Source organism: Ciona robusta, chromosome 2, assembly GCF_009617815.1.
Source record: "Ciona robusta chromosome 2, ASM961781v2".
NCBI lineage: Eukaryota > Metazoa > Chordata > Ascidiacea > Phlebobranchia > Cionidae > Ciona > Ciona robusta.
In genome coordinates this window covers 260,158-283,387 of record NC_143236.1, presented here as the reverse complement: position 1 = coordinate 283,387, position 23,230 = coordinate 260,158, and the positions used below count along the sequence as shown (strand labels likewise).

Sequence of the window (23,230 nt, the reverse complement as noted above, 5' to 3'; positions counted from 1 at the left end):
GAAGTCAAATGTTCACGTCTATACTAGCATCATCCAGGACTTCAGGTGTGTGTACCACCATTTTTCTGCCAATATGGGATTCTGACTGCCAAACCATGGTCTATTAAAATGCAGTAAAAGACACCTGATAAAAATCAAACATAAACTGCAATAACAAGATATGAAAAGAACTTTATTAAAAGAAACCAATATATGAGTTAACACAGAATTGAATCTTTTGGTTTAACTAATATTGAAGTTCACATAAAAGGAGCCCATCCAATATACATTTGACAAAGTTTCTCTTCATCAGTTGCCTCCTAAAAATATTGGTAATTTATAAAATTAAAAAAATGCTGCCATAAAACTTACTTGAATCAAATAATGAACATGGCCTTCAATAGAAAGGGGAAGTCCTTTGTTCTTTGCAATGATTCCACGTAAACGTTTATCAATATCATTAACATGAGATAAAGCTTTTTCATTTGCAGTATCTGCAGATGAATTGCCACGACCACGACGACTCCATTCAACAAGAGGATCGTGGATGAAAGTTTTAAGAACACTACAAATAAAGTAACACATGTACTGATATTATTATACAGTTTTTACTGAGTACCCCTTCGTGCACCCAATGAAGTGGCTTTATACATCTTAGAGATAAATAACTTGAACCTGACAAAAAGTTGTTGCAGAAGTTCAGGTAAACCTTATAGTCGCAATATCTCTTGAATCAAACCAAGCACCTCATGCATGCTGCAGATGCTTCATTATTATGATTACATTTAGAAAGTATGACTACTTTATTTTACCACACTTCTTATAAAAGTAATAATTTATAAATTGAACCATTGTACACAAATGTTTACCTCATAAGTGGTTCCCTTTGTTCACGCAAAACATTCATTGTGACTTCACAAGCACGCCTGAAGAAACCTTCATATTTAGTTGGACCCATGGCTTCAACCAAATTATGTGTCAATCTGAAAGGAACTATTTCTGGAATATCCAATGTCTGTCCCTGGTTTAAAAACAGTAAGTGTTAGTGTTGTACTTAATTATCATGTGAACTTGGATGTTATAACTTGTTACCGCACTTAATACAGATAAGTAAATTACATCAATTCAAGTTTTAAATTTAAACTGATACTAACTTTATTAAAAAGACAACTGAAATCAACATGCATGGCTTCTCCACTTTTGGAATCGAATAAAATATTTTCACCATGTCGATCACCAAGTCCCAGTATGTAACCAACCTGAAAAAAATTAAATGATGTTTCAAACTATTTAAACCAGTCACTCAATGGAAACTGCTTCCACCCAGTAGTAGTTTATTAAATTGTCTGTTATATATCAAAAAGAATCACAAGGTACACATATCGTAACTTTTAAGGGAGCACGAGATGTATGAAACAGAAAATTGCCCTGTCATGCGAGGACAAATTCATTACCGCATTCATACATGTGGCTCTAAAAGGTTTAACACTGAGATTTTATTTGTTTTAATGAAACGTTGGACAAGACAAGTAATGGTCTTAGCTCCTACTGGGCATTTATGGGTTGTCCCTAATTGTCAACCATACAGCAAAAAGTAAATAAAACAAGAAATACCCTAACTTAGACATAAGGTGTAATATGCATAAGCATACAAAACCCCCGCGTTATAACAAAATTGCTGTCGAACAAATAAGTTTCATTTAATCGTTTATTTACCATTGACATAACAGCAAGTGATCGAGCGTAAGCAAGTCTTGCGTTGTACCAAGAACTTGGGTTGGTGAATGTTGAGAGGAACCATTCATGGAAGACGGGAGGATGCCGGGGAAGAAGTTTGTTTCGGAAGATGTCTAATTTTTTCCTACGTTTAAATTACTGAATTAAAATTCTGACAAAAAACAGGTCAAGTATAATCACATTAAATGAACAACGCAACTGTTGTGGCAAGTGGCAAGGCATACACGTTTTATGAAAAGCACTACTGACATTTTGTTGTCTATGTTGTGCTGTCAGATTTGCATCATTTTTATCTTAGTTTTACGATGTCAGTAGAAAAAACAAGTTTACCAAAAGAACTGATTTATATTACCCCTGGTAACATTAGTTTATACTTTATAGAAATGTGGTTGTGAGAAATGAATAAAAATAATAAAGTGGAAACGCACTCAAGTGGATCAGATGCTAAACAATGCCATGCTTTAAGCTGCTTTACACTTGTTTGTAGTTTCCTCGCTTTGTAAGTTTGTAGCAGAATGTGGCGGAAAACAACCGTGTTGTTTACCCATTCTATTAAACCACATTCCTCATTTAGGGGAACTACCGCCTGGATAAAATGAGACACAAAAGTAAACAAAGTGAAAAACAAACAACATGCATAACACACTCGGTGTAAAAGCCACTTCTGTGCTAACTAACGATATTTCAGCAGATTTGGGCAAAACACATGCAAGTAATTCTCTGTTGCTAACAACCATATTAAGCTGACGGTATCTTTGTAAGATAATTAATCGAATTGGTTTCATGTGTTCAACCCATTCTATAATTCCACAATCCTCATTTAAAGGAACAACTGCCTGTATTAATGAAAATGTTAAATTATGATAAAACATAGTGTAAATATCCTTAATAATCCAATGTTTATAAATTTTTTATATATTAAAGTACAATACAAATTAATTCTAAAATAATATGTAAATCACTTACATATGTCCGAATTTGTAATTGTCTTTTTCCAGACTCAGGGTCACGTTTCAAACATTTATTTACAATTGCAGCGAACTCAGTTAACCTCGCATCTTTGCGAAGATCATCTTTAGGTTTGCAGAGGAATATATGAGATGATCCGTCACTTGCTCGCATGGTCAGTTTCTTCGGACGTTGTAACGAGTGAAGCGTTTCAACCTTTGGATGAAAAAGCTCAAGTTTACTGGAGATACTAGATTCGAAAACTTAAGTTTAAATATATAGTATCGCTGTGGAAGTTTAGTTAAAAGCCATTTTCGTGATACAGTGGTTATTGCGATTATATCCTACTGGGGATACTAGTTTCATGCTCAATGATACTACCATTGTTAGTGCGTGTGTCTTTGGGTAAGAAACCTAAACGTAATTAGTTTAACCCAGAAGTCGAAATAGGTTGTCTAAAGGTGATGCATTGTAATATATATAGCACAATACCTGATCATTGAAACCAACAATATGCACAACAGATAATGGGAAAGGATTGTGTTTTGATTGAGAAGTTGAAACTGAGTTCTTGGTTTGTGGCAACGTCGCGGTCATGTACTTTTGTAGTGGCAGCAATATCTGTAGACATATAAATGAAAGTTAATTAATAATTTCTACCCAGTGGATTGGTTTTTAAAATGTCAGCAACACAAAAAACATTACACACAAAGGTACACATATGGTAATTCACAAGCTGTAAAAAGGATGTATGAAATAAATTGTGATAGAATTTGTCCTGTCATATGCTTTTCTACCTCACTAAATCCTGGATCTTCAACAAGTTTTTTGAGTGCTTTAAAATGAGTGTTGATGCTTAATTGTTGATTATTTGCCACTTGTTTGTTGCAAAGATGAAGCAACTGATTTGTCAACCTATAGAATTATATTCAACTGTCACAAGTTATTTTGTCAAATTTTCAGATGGCCACAAGAAGGCTTATGATACAAGATATCACTTTTCCATTTAAGGAGTGTTAATACTAATAGTTTGTGAATTATAAACTTTTTACTAAATAAAAAATCCTATTAAACAAAATTGTTTTTATTTAGACAGATACCTGACTATACTTTAAGGCAAGTTAAACTGTACAAACATACAACACCCAGTGAGTTCTGTCCCATTTAACTACAGTTTTGGATATTTGTTTGGTTGAAATAAAAGATTTTCAATACTTAGATGTTGGAAGTTTTGCCAAACACTTGAATCCATGATTATGAGGAAGGATTTGTATGGTAAAAATAATCAACATTTAAAAAAAATTTGAACCATATGATATCTCATACTTAGTTGCATCAGACACAATCTTTGTTAGACTTGGATCTTTATAAGCGACGCGCTGGAATATCTCCTGACATCTAGTGGCTCGTTGGGTGTACGAAGATTTAGATATTGCCATCATAGCCCACAACGCACATTGTGGGAAATTCTGAATAACTTTTACAAGAATTTCCTTCAGCTCCGAATATGTTGGTCTGAAATAAAAAGTTTTAAACTAACCGATAAAACTATTCCTTTTGGGAAATTTTACTTATGAAATTTTACAAGCAAAAACACATACTCTTTTTTATTAAAATATTTGTTTTGTAATAAATTCATTAGATAAATTTTAATATATTAAATTACTCTGATAAAACCTACTCATGTTGATGGCACACCCGAGAAGTTAGTTGAGAAAATGCAACATAGAAAATATATGCTGGTAGTTTCTGCCGCAAGTTGGATATCACATTCAGTAATCTTTGCACATCTTCATTGCTCTGGGTTAAAAACGTTTCAGATTTTTTTATTAAATTTAGGTGTGCCCAATTTGACATTTTACAATGAAGACACACTTGGATTTTCTGTATCTTTATTTTGAGGGCACACAGAATTTGAAAAAAACACAAAATTTTACAATTTTAAACAAAGTATGTCTCAACATCAGTCTGATCACTGTGTGTCCTTGTTTTTTTACATTTTTGATGACAAAGAGATGATTTTTTTGAAATTTTTTTTTACTGACATTTTGAGGTCATAATCAGATTGAGACATATACATAAACAAATCTGCCAAGAGAGGTTAATTGAATACGTGAAAACCTTGGCACAATAACAAACTTTTTACTGGTTTTAATAATATACCTGCGGTTTGCCTTGTTTCTCAAGTTTAGCAACAGTTGCTCCATAGTCGAGCCACAAAGTTAGAAGCTTAGTTAGTGATTCATAAATATGAGATGTTCCATAACGTAATGATTCTCCATAATGAAGCATGATGTAATATAAATGTCTGAGAAAATGTTAATCAAAATAAAATCTAATTTTCATCATTTATGAATAAAACATTCATAGCTTTTCTAACATATTTTTACATCAAATAATTACACTTGGCAGACAATGCTGCTCAATTGCATTAAATTTAATCAAACTCACTGTGATCTTCCAATACCCCTGTTTTCACCAACCAGTGTTGTCATCAACTTATTGTAATATTTGCCGCAGTAAAAATGTGAGTCTTCCCATTCACCCAGGTAGCTTACAACCTGGTTAATACGAAGATTTTCATTTGTTGAATGGTTGTGTTGTTACGAGAGGATTTGGGTTCAATGCATGATAACTATGCTACTACTTTTGTGGGTGTGTGTCATTAAGAGATACGCTTCAATAACAATGGCTCCAACATAGACATCACTAACAAATTAGGCAGTTGTACAAAAGTTCCCTTATAAGCGGGGCGTGAGGTGCATAAAGTCACCAGAGATGGTACACAGTAGGTCACCCTTGTCATAACAAAGTCTGAATACCACAGTTCTCGTTATTGTGAAACACTAATAACAACAACATACACCACCGACCACCACCTACCTCCTTATATTTCCTTAACACCATGTTGCTGTCAAAGCTGGAAGATTCTTCCATTAACTTTGCCACAAGCAACATGACCTTTGCCCGAGTTTTTCGCTGCTCACTGTCAAGCGAATCATCCGTGCTTGAGAAATGTTCCTTCACCCCCCGCTGTAATGTGAGCAGAGCTTGGTGACTCTCGCCCTGTTTATAATTTAAACTGTTACTTCGATTATTGTAATTCTTACTAGATTATTGTGCTTAAGAAATTCTATGGTAGCAACTTTCTGTTATTTACTTTGTTTGACTTGCAGATATACATTTTATACAAATAAGTTATAAATACATTTAGTTACAATAGCATAACCACTGCTGTTTTTCGGTTAGTTCCTGCCTATTCAGAATTTTTAAATAATATGTTCTTTGTTTTCTCAAGCATATAAATTGATGCACAAATTTTTCAAGCATATTGTACAAGGAAAACATACATAGAAATATCACTTAGGTCAAAATGGGGCTTTAGTACTTAACACAGGGCATTTTGAGTAGCAAATACTTAACTCAAACAATTACATGTAGATATACATAAGTAGATGTAAGAAAAGTAGACATAAACGCAAAAAGATATTGAAAAAACAAACCTTTTGCCATAGTAGTTTAGCATGTTCAATGTAGTATTGCGGTAATGCATATTGTTGCGCAGACAATAAACCACCATAAGCTGTTTGGATGTAACCAGATTTTCGAGCTAATTTTGAACTTTGTAACCAAAGTTTTCCAAGTTGTTTTTTACACTCACTTGTTTCACTGCATATACAATGTTTGGTTAAATTGCATGTGTGTGTTTATTTAAGTGAGATCCTACAACAACACACAATTTAAACTAATTGAAAGTTTAGTAAAAGAAATTACGGACCTTTCATTACATAGGAAAGGCAAGGCAACTCGACTGAGAGATAATATTGGTTCCCTTGCACGAAATGATGGTTGAACTCCTTGTAATCGAAGATGCCACATAGATGTCAACTCTTCAATATCAGCCGATAATATGTTTGCTTTATTTTTGACGACATCAATAACTCTTTCTAGATCAGCTAACATGTGAAGTCTCAGCACATAAGAATATCTGTGAAATATGAGGTGAATGTTTTTGTATTTTAATAATAATAATGATGTGACATTACCCTCTCTGGTATGAACCATTCACCATGCTTGCTGCCGACAGGGGTGCAGTTTGGTTTTGATACAACCCCTGTGTGGAAACAGATTTCAATGTACATGCTCTATCTATATTTGTTATTAATATAATCAAAATAATCTTACATCCAGTAACTGAGTAACGTTGTCCCAATCTCTTCCTCTTACAGCAAGCAACAACCGACCAATACCACAGCTCCATGTTGTCATATAATCACTGGTAGTCATGGCAACATTTGAAACTTGTGTTTTCAAAGAATCCCATTGGCCAAGCCTCCAACAAGCCTCAACTCTTGAATCTTTTAGTTTTTCCTGCAACAATTAACAAGTTTATCATTTAGTCATAATCATAAATATATATGATTTATCTATTACAAAATATGGATAAATGAATGTCATTTAGTTTTCATGTTAGGTAACTTTTCAATTTTCTTTGGACACAAAAAATGCTTAAAATTTTCAAGTTTTTGATATTTTATTGCTAAAAAAAGAGGAAATTGCTTTTTTTTGTATATGACCAATTCAGCACCATGTATTAAAAATGTATTACTGACAATTATGTAACTTGTGGTAGGATGGCGCAACCTGGCGAGGCAAGCAATCGAAGGGTTAAAAACACATTACTAGCCACAAAATACAGCGAATTCTACAATTTTAGTTTCATGTCATGCAAATTAATCATGCAGTCAACTTATTCAAATTCTACCATCAATCAAACCCAACAACAAACCTCACCTCCCACTGTGGGTTGGTAGCCACTGTTCCATCAATATAGTTAGTAGCAGTTGATAGTTGGCCAAGGTCGATGAGACACTTGATATAACCTTGATGATATGGTAAATATTGCGGGTTCTTCTGAATAATTCTTTCATAACAAGCTGATGCATCCTGTAAAAGATAAAATATGTGTTGTGTTCTGTTGGTTTTCGATGTCAGTTATAAACCACTGAGAATATTCAGTTTTGATAATTAGGTAATGTTCGATTTGGCACAAACATACAAGAGAAGCCACACCTGCAATGCACCGGTACTTTCCAAAAGTTTAAGTTGGGTTTCTGGAGTAGGTTCGACTCCTCTCACCGCCACCACACCGGACACACCATCAGTCTCATCCATTTCAACGAACAAACGCTGAAGGAACGTTGCAGATTCCGAGTCACAAACATTATTACATGAATCCCTGATAAACCAGAAATTTTTAGTCAACAAATCAAAGATTCTATTTCAGACTTTACATCAAAACTAAATTTGAAAGTGATACTAAGGTATTAAAGCCAGAAAAGATATGCCAACAGTTAAATGTTTTAAAACTTGTGTTGAATGATTTTTGAACCCTGACACTTTCGACTCCATTGTACGTATATATATGTTTTAGTAACAATGGTCTTTAGTGCCAACACACGTATATATATACGTTTTACCCTTTTTTTTCGTTGTTGCCGCGTATATATATGTGCGCTCGATTGAGGTTGTTTAAGACTAAATGTGAAAAAATTGAAGTGTCACTGTTTCTTAGATTTACGTTGCTTACTGTTGTATAATTCGTTTTTTTCAATTGTAATTCATGGCTTATTAAAATTTTAATAAAATCCAAAATTCGAGCGGCATCCAGTGTCTGATTGTTTAAATTAATGCATCGCCGAAAGTGTTAAGATTTAACCAAGAGATCCCCTATATCCTCTTTTAACCCCTAACCCTTAAATAAAACAAACTTACCTTAAGTGAGCTTCAAAATGTAGTAAAGCTCTTGCATAAGCTCGGCATCGAAGTGAAGAAACAGCACACAACTTCTGTGGAATCTTTGTCAGAAACTCTGCGGCTATTTTATTTTCTCTGAAAAGTATTTTATATAAAACCTTTTGTCGCCCATTCAGGAGGAGATCAGGGAAATTCGACATTAATCATTGGCCCAAAAACAATTAATTTGTAGCTTAATTTTTAAAAAATGCAGTACCGAAATAAAGTGGTTTTGCCAAATTGAATTTGGGTTTAAAGTAATGCAACAAACGCTATACAGAATTTAGAAAACTTTAACCAACCTAATATGCCGTTCTTTAACAAGACTTCCTCCTGAGGGTAATGGACTTCTGCCCCACCTGGTCACATGATCAAGGATACTAAATACAGCTTGCGCACTCAACTCAAACAAATGTGAACCATGCGACCTTGCACTTAGATCCTGCAAGAATGTAGCAAGTTGTAATTTAAGTATATACTAATGTTAAATGTTAAAATATACTTCTGTTCGTACCTTGTCTATGAAGGTAACTTCTTCGGTTTGTATGTCTGAATTAATTCTCTCTGTGCTTTGTAGGACTGCTGTTATCTGGTAAACAAATCTTATTATAAAAGACACAAGCATTGTTAGCAAAGTCTTCTTTAGTGTTATTGAGTCAATAATTACTTTCAATGAAAGGAAAAGTAATGTTGCAGATCTTAATCTACGAGTCACTATATTTGCTTCGTTTTAAGAAATCAAAGGAAGATTTTAAACTAAAATCAAAGAAAATAATGAAAAACATGTAAACTACTGATTTAAAATATTACATAAGATAAAAGTAATCTGTTTTAGCATATTACTTATTTGGTTCATTGAAATCCGAGAATAAAAGACCATCATAATATGAATTCTTTACCAGTTTTATATCACCAAAGTTTATAAGCTGATCCTAACCCAAGTATAATCATTTGATATTCACATCACTTACTTCTTCCACAATAAAACTTGAATAATTTGTTGATCGAAGCACTTCAACAACAGCATGGGGTAAGATGAACAAAGCAACATTGATGTCGTTACGCACAACCGCACAACAAGCTTTAAACACTCCTTTCACAAGAACAGATGAACCAGATGAAGCCTGATAAATAAAGATACTTTAATAATGATAACTTATTTATCATCGCTTGTGGGACAACTCTTACTCATTTTAGGATATTGGGAGAATGGGAGTCGTACAATAGGTGTCCTGTTGCATATTATGCCTGATGACTTTATACACCTTATGACCTCTTGGAACTGTGATATTGGTAGCGAAGTGCTCGAACAACTATGATAAGACACAGCTACCAATGTCAAAAACAACAATAACAACATTATAGTTTACCATCTGCATGAGGACAGCACAAAATGATCCAATCCATTCCCTGAAAGTTAAGTTCACTTTCCGATAAATAATCGGTCGTTTTATAGTTTCAATGTTGATGTCCGATTGTTTCTTCAGCATGTACCTGCAATACACATAACTTATGTTACACCACGAAGCATGGAGTTGCTATGATACAACAACTAAAATAACCATGTGGGGTTTTTTTTTCACACTGTGTAGTTAGGTATCAGGTGAGTCTTAAAACTTTCACTACTTAAAATAAGTTAAAATCATTAATAAATTTAAACATATTTTGTAAAACTACAAAAGAATTATTTTGAATTTAGTGAGGCTCAAATAGAGAGGAAAGGTGCCATAAGTTTAAAAGTTTGGGAATTTACGCACGTAAGTTACACTCATTCATAAAACTGGTCTTTTCGGTAAACAAAAAAAAAACCAAAAAAATCTTACATCCCCTTATTCAAATAATTTCTCACCTTGATGATAAATGTGGTTCAAGCACAGTTCGTATTTGTTCAGTGAAACTTCTCCACAACTTTCGACCTTGAAGTTTAAAATGTGAGTTAATGTAATTTAAATTGAAAAGTTTAACAATGAAAAAACAATACTGGTAACATATTAAGACTTCGAGTGTTGCATTACTTTGTTAAGAAGTTCTAGTGTGAATATTAAAATCGTCTATTATGTAGCAACTATATGAAGAATCATATATAACAAAGTCACAAAGGCCAACCACTGGTGATAACTACAAACAGATGTCCAATTGTTTTATTTATTTTGCATATTTATAGTTCATATGACATGATGACAATTATTAAACACATAAATTTTAGTTTAAATAAAAACTTTAACAAACTAATCAAAATAAAACAAACCTGGTTAAGATATATCGAGAACTTACTTAATAATAAATTTTGAAATTGTAACACGACTTTATGAACATACTGCACAACCCACCTGTTGTGTCTTTCACACCTTCTTTGCATTCATATATCTTAAGTAACTCCTGTAGAGCAAATGCCGATATATCTTGATGTGCAGGACGTGCTACAAGAAAGGCTTGCACCAAAGTACAGAAAAGTTGACGAGAAAAATCCAAGTCTTCGAATGAGAAATAAAATGTCGCTGTATTTCCATCTTCACTTGGTAACTGCATTATCCTGTTAAATAGATTGTTACTTTAAGTTACAGATTGTTAAAGCATCTTGTTTTTTGTTGTACCACATCTTAATAGGTGGATATAAAAGCCTACCGCAGCTACGATTGTGGGCATATTTATCTTTGTGCGAATACTTAGGGACATATCAACTAAAAATGAAAAGGTGTATATGGAAAGAGATGATCAACTGTAATTTTAAGGTATCGCAAAATAAGTGACATTCAGCAGGTCATCTTACTTGTCTGGGTCTAATGCTCCGATTTCACCAAGACTTTTTGCACACAGGAGTCGAACTTGAGGGTTGGAATCCCTGCAAGACTGAAGTAAAGCTGCAATCAACTTGTGCATGAGTTCACTGAGTTGTCCACCATCCAAGTTATGTCGTTGAACTGATTTTTGATGAAGTTGAAAAATACTACGCAGATGTTTGATTGCAAACACACGAACCTCACAACTTTCATGCCCGATTTGCTCCAATGTCTGTCGTGATTAATGGGGATAAAATAACCAAACATATTTTAAACATTACATGATAGAAGATTAGTATAATCATATTTATGTCTGTTTATTTGTTAATGTTTTATGTAAAACACCGGAAAAAAATAATAACACAATAAATGTAAACATTTTTTGGCACTTGTTGTTCCCAAAAAATGTTACCATCATTAGTTTTTAAATAGAATGCTAAAACATTAAAAAAAAAAAATTAAATTAAATATTTGCATATATGAATAAGAATGTCCTTACTTGTTCCAGATTAGAAACAAGATTAGTCGATTTTGTTTGTTGTTTTATTTGTTTTTCAACAAATTTTTGGATTCGTTTAAGTGATTGGTGTTCGGGTAGAAAGTACAACTTATGGAAGTTGGATTTCGTGAATTTACTGTTTTCCAACACAAGGAATTCCAATGTTGCTGTGACCTGTAACATGTTAATCTTATTTTTGCTGTTTCTTTGATTGCAGTAGTTCTTTTAAATCCCTAGGTCACGAACAGGGTCAAAATCAGATATGGAAACACTGGCTATAGTAATTCGATATGAGATTCTGAAATCCCAGGCCTGCAAAATGCTAACTTTATAGAAAACATATTATTAAAAAACTAGTATTAATGGTAACACCAGTTTTTATTGTTTTTAACAAAAGTTTTAGATTTTTATTTTAAAAGTAGATGCCAAAAAACTTGCTGACGTTGATTAAGTTGCTCTACTTTTATTATTTATCGCTCTTGCGCGCAACATTATACCAGTAGCATATAATGCTCGGCGCTCAGCCAGGCTTGGCACATTCCTAGTCCTGATCGAAGTTTAAGTTTTCATTGGATGACACCTATTACTATGGTTCACAATGACTTTTGACTGGTGCTATAACTTTAATAATTTGTGGGCAATGTAGCTTCCAATATTGGATCGCCGAAACTTGGCAAAAAGAGTTAAGAAACAAGAATATGCCAATAAGTACATAGTTACTGCCAAAGACAAACAAAAAATATATAGACTATGCGGCATCGAATGTGATTATAAACAAAAATAAATCAAATTTAACTTACTTCAGATGGATATCGGTCAAGAAATGGCAACAACATAACCATTACATGACTCAACATGCTTCCAAGACTTGGTTTTTCAACACACCTCACCAAACTATCCCAAGCCTTGCAGCAAATACTTGCATGAGGGCTGAAAACATTTTGTAATTTAAAAAAAAATAAAAAAAATATTTAAAATAAAAATATATACAAAAAGTATTACAAAAAAATTTTTTTGGTAAAAAGAAGTTTTTGATAAATTTCCTCTAATAGAACCTTATTTAGATCAATCTACAAAATTTGAAAGCAAAACAAGTCATAAGAAAACATGATAAACTACATAATACTCACTCAACTAGATTGGTTCCAAAAGTTTATGACAAAAATTAAGGATTTGTAAACAAAAAAATGCAATAAAACAAAGAAACTTTAATAAACACCTGTCAATAAAGAGTTGTTGAGCCAAGCAAAGTGTGTTTATTATTTTCACAGACACCGATGATACTTCACTTGAATTCATCAATTTTAAAAGACAAATTAAACTTTCAATTATCTGTAGATTAAAAAAAAATAGTTTTTTTTTAACTTTGAACTGAAATTTAATTTGAAACTTTAAATATTCAATCATTTGACCGGGCAGTAGTGACACGCTTATATTTTAACCAAAAAATACTAGGTTTGAGATAAGAATGCTGCTATGGACATGTGTCCCTCAAGCCTAATTTCTATAGGTTTAATATTTCAACTTTTACCAGCTATCATGAAATCCTAATTTTCCCGCTAGAATTAACAATATTAAATATCGTAAACGTGTATTGAAACGGGTGCATTTGTTTTGCAGCAATTAACTCATCAATGTAAGGTTTGGTTTTGAATAGGGCAACTGGTGTACATTAGCGCTTACGTGGGCACGCATTAAAAGGGTTCCTTATCCTATTGGAACACAATTGCATAATTGGAGTGAAATAACGTTTATCTAAATTTATGAAATCTCACGTTTTAAAGCAAAGCAGACTGACATAGTCTACAGTTCTGCTCTCTTTGTTTTTGTAATTCCTTAGCACAGACTGGCTCATATAACTTCATAAGGTTCTTTTTTCTTACCTTTTTTTTCTCATGTAAGCTTGATGCCGTTAGTCGAAGTTGTCCGTTAAAGAAAGTTAAAATACTGAGAATATGAGGTTGTAACAGCTGTGAGAGTGAAAGTTGTTGATGGTCAGTTGATTTGATTTGTTGAATGACTTGCAGCGCTTTACAAACATGATCTTCGTTTACACTTAAGTGTGCCACCAAGTGTTGAACCAGACTTCCATAGTTAAGTCTGTAAAACTTTTAAATTTATACAAAACACTAAAAAATGTAAATTCTTTCAACTTTACTATTTTCAAAACCTATAAAATTAGGAAACATCTGATTTCAAAATGTTGGAATAGCCTTGGTAACAAAATGATTTAAATAAAACTACTCACAAAACTAAAGATTCCTTTTGAATTCTCGTTTCTTTTCCCAAGAAGTCCACGAGTAAATGAAGTTTGAATCCAGACACAACAGAATGACAAAATATATGTTTAAAGTTTTCCATGATCATGTCGATGCGGCTTTTCTCAGAGTTCTCTGACAACTGTCAATAGAAACGAGATTTAGATTTTACTGTTGCTTGAGTGAATGTATATAGAAGGTGTAATGACTACGAATGTTTTTTAAATCTTTGCGTAATCGAAGAGACAAATAAAGTTTTTCTTATATTATAATTATACCAAACTTATACATGAGCAAGTAGGTAATAACGCCTCGATCTACCAAGGAAGGTAACAACTTGTAAAACATTGAGTTACACTAAAACTATAAAAGCTTACAACTTTTTGCTTTCTTAGGTCCAAGATTATTAATGACACAAACTTAACTTTAAAGGTACATTTGTACATACTAAGAATTTTTTGTCCATTTACCAATGTTAGTAAGTTGTCTTTCTTATTATTGTGTGATTGTTGCATCACAATGATGGGGGGAAGCAAATACATCAAGTTGTTTGTGATGAAATATTCAAGGGATGAATTAAATAATTTCGATAAATCTTCCATGACATCCAGTGGTTTTCGACTGGGATTATTTTCATCAAGTAAATTGGCAACGCATGTTTCAATGATCAACCGACTGTAGAAAAAAAAACATTTCAAACAAAATATTATATATGTATAAAAGAATTAAAACAATTACCTCACAGTAGGACGTTTTTTAAATAGGCTACTTTTATTTAATAACAATTACCACAAGCATGTGTGGTGAAGTCATTCAGCCGATTATTTTGATTCAAATATGTTAAAACTTGGCATACATTTGTGCAAATATGAATATTAAAAAATATATCATATATTGTTAACTACTTTTGCAAATCATGTCTACTTTACACAAACTCTGATTTACAATTTAAAAAAGGCATTGTGGATTAGAGTAATTGCATGAATGGACAATTAAGAATGTGTAATGCATAAGTTTTTCATTCAATGTTTTCTATTTTTCTTTACTTGATAGCAATTGTCAGTGATAAAAAGATAAGGATACTCCAGTTCGGCAGTTCTATTTAATATAAATATTGCAGTGTAGACCAATATCATGCAGTATTTAAAAGTAAAAGTCTTGTATACGACATCATAAGCAATTGATTCAATACTGCAATAACTTTTCCTGTAACAAAGACAGTTTTTCGCTAAGATATATTGGAGCTAATATTATTTGCGTGTATGTTTTTTTTGAAAATCGTTAGTATACATAAGTGACTGTTTTAAACAATTGCCAAGTTTGTACAAATTTCTTTGCTTACACTTAAAAGTTACACATATTCATTTTTCTCTGCTTACACTTAACGATTTTACTCTTTTGTTTGGTGCACTGATTTCCTATTAAAAAAAGGACAACACTCTGTATATTTACTTGCTAATAATAAAAAAAATGAAGAAATACTTACCAATGATGTCTAAACACTTCCTGCCTTCTACTTATATATGCTGATATACTTTCCAACTGAAGATATGAAGTAGAGTAGCAGTGAGGTATTTGCCTTACAAGATATTGGACAAGTGTTTTTAATGTCCACTCCAATACACTCAGTGTTGAAACATCAACAAAAGTTCGCGACATTGCACCAACCAGTTCCAAATACTTGCTTAAAGCAAGATTGTTCTTTTCATCTCTGTAAATTATATAGTCTTAAAATATTAGTTACCCTAAGGAGAAAATTTTAAGTCAATGTAACAAGTAAAAAAAATTCCAAAAATAACAGTCTTGTATAATACAGTTATTACATAAAGACAATTAAAAGCATTTTAAATGTTACCTGATAGCAATATCCAACACCTTTACGAAACGTAGATTCCACTCACTATAATCCGACCCTGTAACCATGATGCTTGCAATAAGGGGGGTGTTGATCAAATAAGATGTGCTTGTATGTTGAAAGTGAATCAACCACTGTGCCTGAAGTTTTAAAGATATTTCGCACTCATTTTGTTTATCAGTGCCATGTAATACCATAGCAATATTTTGGCATGCAATGTTTAGCAACTTTTTATCAAGTAGATCTTTTTGCTGAAGAATTAATTCACTTAACGCACAAAACATCTCTAAACTGTTGGAGTTAAACATGTTTGAGGATGTTTCATAACATGATTGAAGCTCTATGTATGTTTCATCAGTATATGAGGATTGTACTAATTGTTGAACTACGAGAACGAATTTCCATTGCAAGTTTTCAACCAAAGCAAGTGGTTGAATAACTCTGACAACTGTTTCTACAAAGTCCTTGGAACATTTAACTTGGTGTTTAAGTAACATATTCAACTGATGGTGTATCGGTGCAATGATGGTCTCAGAGTTACCAGCCAGTTTCTCCTGTACTCCTGCACATAAGAATGGAAGAATTGAAACACTAAAACAAGAGATGACACAATTTTCACAATTTAATCCCCAGTTAACAATCACTTGAGAGCGCCAAAGGGGACAGATATCACCAGAAACAAGAGACAAGCAAGTCAAACATTCTTTAACAACAGATTGAACCACTTCTTTATCATTGATTGCATTGACATCCAAGTTGCAAGACCTCAAGCAACTGTTCACACACTCCATGTTTTTCTTTGTAAAAACAGCAGTAGGAGTCATTTTTAGATCACTCCAATCCAACTCATGCATCCAAAGAATGGAAGCAAATAAACAAACATTTGTTACAAAATCTTTTGTGCAATGAATCACAAGTAACTTGTTCTGCATCGCCCTGTCCCACATTAATGAAAGCTTTGACAGTTGTACCAAGTTTGAATAAATGTCGACCATTACTGCTTTAGGATGAATGTTGCTTTTAAATATTTCACTCAAATTGGTGAAACTTTTTAAAAGAAGAATAACTACATCATGAATTTTAATTTCGTCAACAAACTTAACCAAGATTGTATGTTGCTTCTCATCAGCTGCAGCTATGTAATGCACTGAAGTGAAAATTTGAAGACATTTCCGCACAGAATCGAGTAATGCATCTTGAGTGATTTGAACGTCACTTTTGCTAGAAAGCAATTCCTCCTGTTGCCGCAGAACTTGTGCACAAGTTGCTAAAATTTCACTGAGAATAGAATTCCCTTCACATACATTAGGTTTGCTGTTGGTTTCTAAAGAAGCAGTTTGATGAGCTTTTTTAAGAGACAGCCTTAATTTTTTTGATCTGGATTTTTCTTTACTAGGTTTACTGTTTTCAATGAATTTTCCAATTGGCTCCAAAAATGGTAATGAATGTAAAGCAAACAACAAACAAAACTGAATGCAATGCATTGATGTTCCTGCTGGTTTTAGTTCCTTCCTTAAAAGAGCTAAAGCAATACTACCACAATGGTTTAAAACTTCAGTGTCTACACACAACCCTTTCTTGAGCAGTGACACCACACACACAACTGCATACTTGCACATATAAATGAAAACTCCTTCCCCTCCGTCCAACGTTGATGTGAGGCAGGAAACACAACGAACCAAGGTTTTGAGATGTACAAATGAAAGTTTGAAAATTGGTTCTGGATACGAACCAATATATTGATCAAAAGTTTCTCTGATCGTGAACAGAGATGTTAAAAACTTGACACAACTTGTGTCATAATTTTCCAAGATATTTGGTTGAACTCCACAATCAAGAAAGTCATTTTTCTGTTTGTCATCACTCTTGTATTCCAAGATAGAAACAACACAAAACAATAATTCTTGTTGCTGATGTTTCTACATAAATGAACAACAAAAATAGAACATTAGAATTAATAAATTTAAATACTTATTAGGTGCAAAAGTTTACATCTAAGTTTCTGGGACAGTACATTTTTCAATAAAAAATTGAACTAATTAAAAAAAATTGCAAAAACATTTGCCCAGAACAATATCTATTTTTTTTCAAACAAGGCAAAATAATTTTTAATTGTCCAGTTTATTTTAGTCAAAGTTTCATATTAGAATTGTAAATTCACATCACACTTACATTTGGCATTCCAATATTTTTAAGCAAATTGGTTAAAAGATCAAGAATGACGGCCTTCAAAGTGAGCATTCCATGTTGAAGTTGTTGTAGAGATACAACCCAAATCAAATCCATATCTTCAGGAATTAATTGAAATATATCAGCAAGATGTTCCTGTAGGAAATTATTTAAAAAGTAGATGTAAATTCACAAAAACTTCAATGAATGAGCGTTAGAGCACGTAGGTTATAACTTCAATAGCAAAGTTAATATGTAAATAGGTTGTGTTAAAAAAAAAAACCATCATAAATCAAAGGGTTTGTGAGAATAACCATGGCTCTCAGATGTCACACAATGACATAGTTGAATGGCAATGATGAAATAAAGTTTTAATGACTGAATTTAAATGAAGCACCGACCTTAAGAATATTTGAAGCAACAACTTGAAATTGTTCAAGTTTCTCAAATGTACAGATATTTAAACCAACTTTGGAATTATTTGAAAAAACAGTGACTGAAACCTCTCCCATTGTATCTTGGTCATGTCTCATACTAACTGCAGATAACTCTGTAGCACATAATATATGTAAATAAAATATATATATTAATATTATACCCATCTTTTACATGGTATTTGCGTTGTCAACTACATAATAATAAAATTTTACCAATAGTATAACATGTAAAAACAAAAATTAGTGGAACTATGTCACACTGGTGCTGACCGATGGGTGAACGATTATTTAAATTTTTTCAAAGATGAATGAATAAACAAATCAGTAACAAACTTAAGATCAATACATTGGTTGGACCGTGTCATTCATATATTGAAAAATAGAATAAAACATGAAAATCTTACCCACAAAGAGGTCAACCGACTTTTTCAAAAGAATTTTGTACAAACAAATATTTTTAGTTTTAATTAACTGATGCAGTAAACAAAGCAACTTCCAAGCATCATCATGAATCGCATTAACATCAGGAGAAGATAGGATGTTGGTTAAGTTTGCCATGAAGTAATATAAGAAGTCTGTAAAACATAACAGAAAAGATATTCTAATTTCGAAAGCTATTCATCTAATAAAGCCTGTTCATCTACTTTCTAATGGCAAAGTATAGAAAAACTATTATATATATATATATCAAGCCTACAAGTACAACTGAACTGTGGATCCAGTTTTATATTTCGGGTGTTAATTATCTGTGGGGAGTCCATCCATCAGTTTAGAAAGATGCCAAATCTTAATTGTGAAAACAGTGATATAAATGCGGCTACACAAACAATTCTTAATTGTTTGAATAAAAGTTTTATTTCGTGCTTAAAGACTCATACCAGAATAAGACGTAAAAGTTTCCGATCGTTTTTCCCCGCTCATGTTGTTACATTGAGATGTGGAGGGAACAAAGACAGGGTATGGAAATTGTCCAATCAGATGATGAATAAAATTTAGAACTGTTTGAGTCTAATATAAAGTAATTGATTAGCCTACTAATTAAATTTAATCTTCAATAAATCTTGAAAAGTAATTTTTTTTTATAATGTTTTAACTTGTGTAAGTTAGGTGATTAATGATCAATATATTACGAATACTGAACACAATTTCTGGTGAAATTGGTTGCTGTAAGAAAAAATTGCAGGTAACCTTAAACTGAGGTCAGTGATCGATGATTTGTTTTACAGTTTTATTAAACTATGTTTACCACTGTGCCAATTTTGTCGTACGCTACAATTAGGACCACAAGAGAAATCGTAGACTTATACCTAAACACTGCTGTTGGTGGGGCAGCAGAAGAAAGTTTGTTAAAAGTATCAGCTAGGCCACATCCTAAAACAGCAGTGTGAAAATTTAGTGTTTCAAAAGTGACTTAACAATTTCTAATGTTTAAACGGTAATTTTAAAATTATATGATTTCAACTGAAGGCAGGTGATGGAAACCCATTGTATTGTCACAATACCTTGTGTGCTTATATAACTAAACAATAATTGTGAATTGTGATACATTCCTTTAATGTGATGTACAGTCATAAGTTACAGCCAATATCCCAGCATAAAATGTGATGAAAGAGGTGGTGAGTTATAGTGGCAACATTTGGCATCAGAAAGTAATCCTTTAGCTGGTGACCACCTAAAATTTTGGTTTCAAAATGTTCCTTAGGTCTCACTGATACCCGCTGTATAACTTTTTTTTAAAAACCTCAGGCATTCGTGTCGAAAACTAACTTTAAAAATGCGTGAAATCGTGCTGCATGACCGTATTTTCCACACAAGCCCTCATGAATTAAACAAAGTCATGGAATGCGTATTGTTACGTTTGATTTCTACGTTACAGATTACGAAATTTGTTAGGGGTTCTAAGGTTTAGGGCATGGGGTTAAAGTTTTCACTACCACGAAACAGAGCGAAAAACAACGTCATAACGTCTCGTAACGTACATAATCTATAACGATTGTGACGTAATAAGTCTGTAGGAGCTAGGGTTTAACTCGAACGCGGCTGCAGTTTTAGCTGCATAAGGAATAAGCGACTGTTGTTTATAACTTAATTAATGCTCTCCACTTGGTGAATATATACAAATGCATTGACAATAATGCAAATCATAAACAATAGCCACATTCACAGCCAGTAAAATGGTAATTGTTGGAGGTAACAAAATCTTAACCTTAAGCAAGTCAGCCGAATTATGGTGACGAAGCATGTTTTCACACATTTTCAAAGTTAATTTTCGACACGAACGCCCGATTTTTTTCTAAAAATAATTAGACAGCAGGTATCAGTGAGGCCTATTAAACATTTTGAAACTAAAATTTTAGGTGGTCCCTAGCTAAAGGATTACCACGTCAGAATATACATATCTACGATTTATAAAAGTGCAGAAAAAATGTAAATGTAAACAGGGATCAGCTATTTTTTATATTTTTACATGCATGAGAGTTTCGAACTAAATTTGATTGTCCTGCCAAAAAAAGTGTAAATGCTAACCTGGGAAGACTGTCCTTTCGCTTTGGAGATTTCATTTTTAACATTGGTAATATTTGACAGCCGATGATGAATCAATTGATTTAAACTTTCCCTGATTTTTCTTGCTTGGTTTAACTGATCATCGGTTGGTAAGCTTAGAACAAAGTGTATATATGTAACTTGAATAATCTGGTACGGTAAATATAAAAGAGTAAAAAACAAGTCATAAACCCTTTATAACCCTACAAAAAAAGAGTTGGTGCTAGTGAAGAATCTCCCCCCACATTGTTTGCTAACCACTAACCCCTGTAACCACTAACTACTAACCCCTATAACCACTAACCCCCTAACCATCAACACCTAATCCCCTAACCTAGCCGTTAGCAGTTAGTGGTTAGCAAATAAGGTGGGGGGGAGATTCTTCACTACTAGCACCTAAAAGTCAACAATATAGTTTTGATAGACGTTATTATACATAATTAAGAAAACTGCTCACCTTAGTATGTTTTTATAATCAGAAACAATAGTATTCAGTAGCTGTTCAGTGTCCATTGCAAACAGCCAACGAAATTTAATCCCCAGTTTCTAATTTTTACCGCCAAATAGGGAATGTCCCCATAATAAGAATACCTAGCGCCCTCTAGAGGCCAAGTGTAAAGGCATTTTCTTCATGATTACTCCAATATATCCATTTTTATTGAGATAAAATAAAACACACCGATAACAACGGAGGGATACAATTTACAAGTTTACCAGTTGCACCCCGTTACATATGCATTTTACGTCATAGAGCACATAAGTGGTAATATAGATCCTTTTTTGTCGAACATCGTTTTTATCAGAGTCCGTCTCTGGTTTTTATCAGAAAACTCTTTACATTAGGCTATAATATGTTTCCAACACGAGCCCATACCGTTAAGCCATTATTTTCAGTCAATCGTTCTGTTGAAACAGCGGTTATACTGTCTGGGAGCTTAGGGGTACACGTGTTAAGGCCGGTTCACACTACGGGGGTAAAAGCGCTGCCGATAGGAGAGAGCGATTGTCGGCCAATATGTCGGCCGATATGTCTGCCGACAAAGCATTCACACAAAAATGTAAAATCGCCCGGTATCCTGTTCTGTTTGGCGGGAAGTTGGAAAATAAATTTAATAGTTTAAGCGTAAATACGCGATTAAAGTAGAGAAAAATACCCAGGAAGGAATATAATTTCGTTTAACAGGTATTGGTTTTATTTCATCATTTTTCTACAAAGTAATTGTGTACCGTGTAATATTTAACTGTTTTAATCAGTTTTTGTTAAAAATGCAATAGTCGCAAAACACTTTAACAAACGTTGTTTTTAATATTATTACGCTAAATTTACAATAGAGTATTCCTGCAACAAAATATATATATTTATTTTCACATTCATATTTACTCGAAAATTATCTCTACCGTTTAATTTGCAGCGAAATAGTTTACGCGAAAACTTTTACTTTTCGTGCCCAGGCCGTTCATCGCTAGCGATCATCTGCAGAGTATAAAAACCGTTTCTAATCGATTTTCTGTCGCTCGTATCGCTGGCGATGGAAGAAGTGACGTCAAAAATCGCCAGACTCTCTCGAATCGCCAGCCATTGGCGCTTTATAGTGTGAATCCGCCTTTAGTGCTATAAAACGCTTGCATCAAACTACTGTGACGATTAACGTGTTTATATAATCGTATTATTTACCCCCCTTTTCTGTTACGCTACATTCTTTGTTGTGTAGTTCCGTTCTCGCATTCCTCTGTTCCAGTACTCGTCTAATTATTATTAGTTACGTGTTTTCGGGGCCGCGCGTGTAAACGCATTCCTAGTATTTGGTTCTTTTCTCGTGTGCTGCAGTTTACCGTTTAGTGTTTCAGATTACTCTTATTATGTTGTACTGCCTAAATGTGGTCCTTAGTTTATATTATTGTATGTTCAATGATGATATTTTTTTAGAATAAGGAATAAGGTTGCCGTTAGGTGTCTTGCCCAAGGACACATACGCCCACAATGGTAGCAATGTTTGGTAGCAACGTTTGTGCGGCGCCGTGGCGTAGTGGTACCATTGTGGGCGTGTGTGGCCTTGGGCAAGACACTTAACGAAAATTGCTCCAACCAAGTGGCCACTAACCAAGGCGTTTTATAAAGTCGCTAACCAAGTGGCCACTCACTAATGGGATGTCCAAATTATCAGCCATACATAATAAGATTGAAAAAAAAACAAAAAAATAAACACCCACAAAGTAACATATTCCTA

General features: G+C 33.3%; 1 protein-coding gene across 4 annotated transcripts; it reads right to left on the bottom strand.

Annotated features, from left to right (window-relative positions):
- Nucleotides 1-151: 151 nt before the first annotated feature.
- Nucleotides 152-22,468, bottom strand: LOC149739444 (serine/threonine-protein kinase atr-like). 4 transcript variants are annotated; one of them, XR_016384464.1, is made up of 42 exons: nucleotides 21,460-22,468; nucleotides 20,985-21,117; nucleotides 19,337-19,466; nucleotides 18,863-19,033; nucleotides 18,423-18,571; nucleotides 18,025-18,177; nucleotides 15,853-17,771; nucleotides 15,484-15,708; nucleotides 14,468-14,672; nucleotides 13,988-14,139; nucleotides 13,623-13,839; nucleotides 12,959-13,071; nucleotides 12,540-12,669; nucleotides 11,740-11,913; nucleotides 11,231-11,472; nucleotides 10,791-10,993; nucleotides 10,310-10,376; nucleotides 9,831-9,954; nucleotides 9,432-9,584; nucleotides 8,975-9,049; nucleotides 8,763-8,902; nucleotides 8,440-8,556; nucleotides 7,738-7,903; nucleotides 7,459-7,611; nucleotides 6,850-7,035; nucleotides 6,711-6,778; nucleotides 6,443-6,652; nucleotides 6,168-6,333; nucleotides 5,548-5,730; nucleotides 5,116-5,225; nucleotides 4,828-4,972; nucleotides 4,346-4,464; nucleotides 3,991-4,179; nucleotides 3,462-3,579; nucleotides 3,157-3,285; nucleotides 2,683-2,880; nucleotides 2,451-2,552; nucleotides 1,696-1,840; nucleotides 1,134-1,238; nucleotides 849-1,000; nucleotides 352-544; nucleotides 152-299 (listed from the first exon to the last, which is right to left on the bottom strand). XR_016384464.1 is itself a non-coding variant. In XM_089873321.1 (42 exons), the coding sequence occupies exons 1-42, from the start codon at nucleotides 21,513-21,515 to the stop codon at nucleotides 240-242; spliced, it is 8,001 nt and encodes a 2,666-aa protein (XP_089729447.1). In that variant the 5' UTR covers nucleotides 21,516-22,463; the 3' UTR covers nucleotides 152-239. The 4 variants fall into 4 exon arrangements, 2 of the variants coding, with proteins under 2 accessions (XP_089729447.1, XP_089729446.1); XM_089873321.1 differs by having other exon boundaries at nucleotides 2,395-2,552; nucleotides 21,460-22,463; XM_089873320.1 differs by lacking the exon at nucleotides 2,451-2,552 and adding an exon at nucleotides 2,145-2,302 and having other exon boundaries at nucleotides 21,460-22,461.
- Nucleotides 22,469-23,230: the final 762 nt, after the last annotated feature.

Coding starts and splice junctions, on each gene's coding strand:
- LOC149739444 (XM_089873321.1), bottom strand. CDS start 21,515: ATGGACACTGAACAGCTACTGAATACTATTGTTTCTGATTATAAAAAC. Junction 13,840..13,987: donor CAAAAGGAATCTTTAGTTTT/GTGAGTAGTTTT, acceptor AAAGTTTTACAG/ACTTAACTATGGAAGTCTGG. Junction 3,580..3,990: donor ATTGTGTCTGATGCAACTAA/GTATGAGATATC, acceptor ATAATTCTATAG/GTTGACAAATCAGTTGCTTC.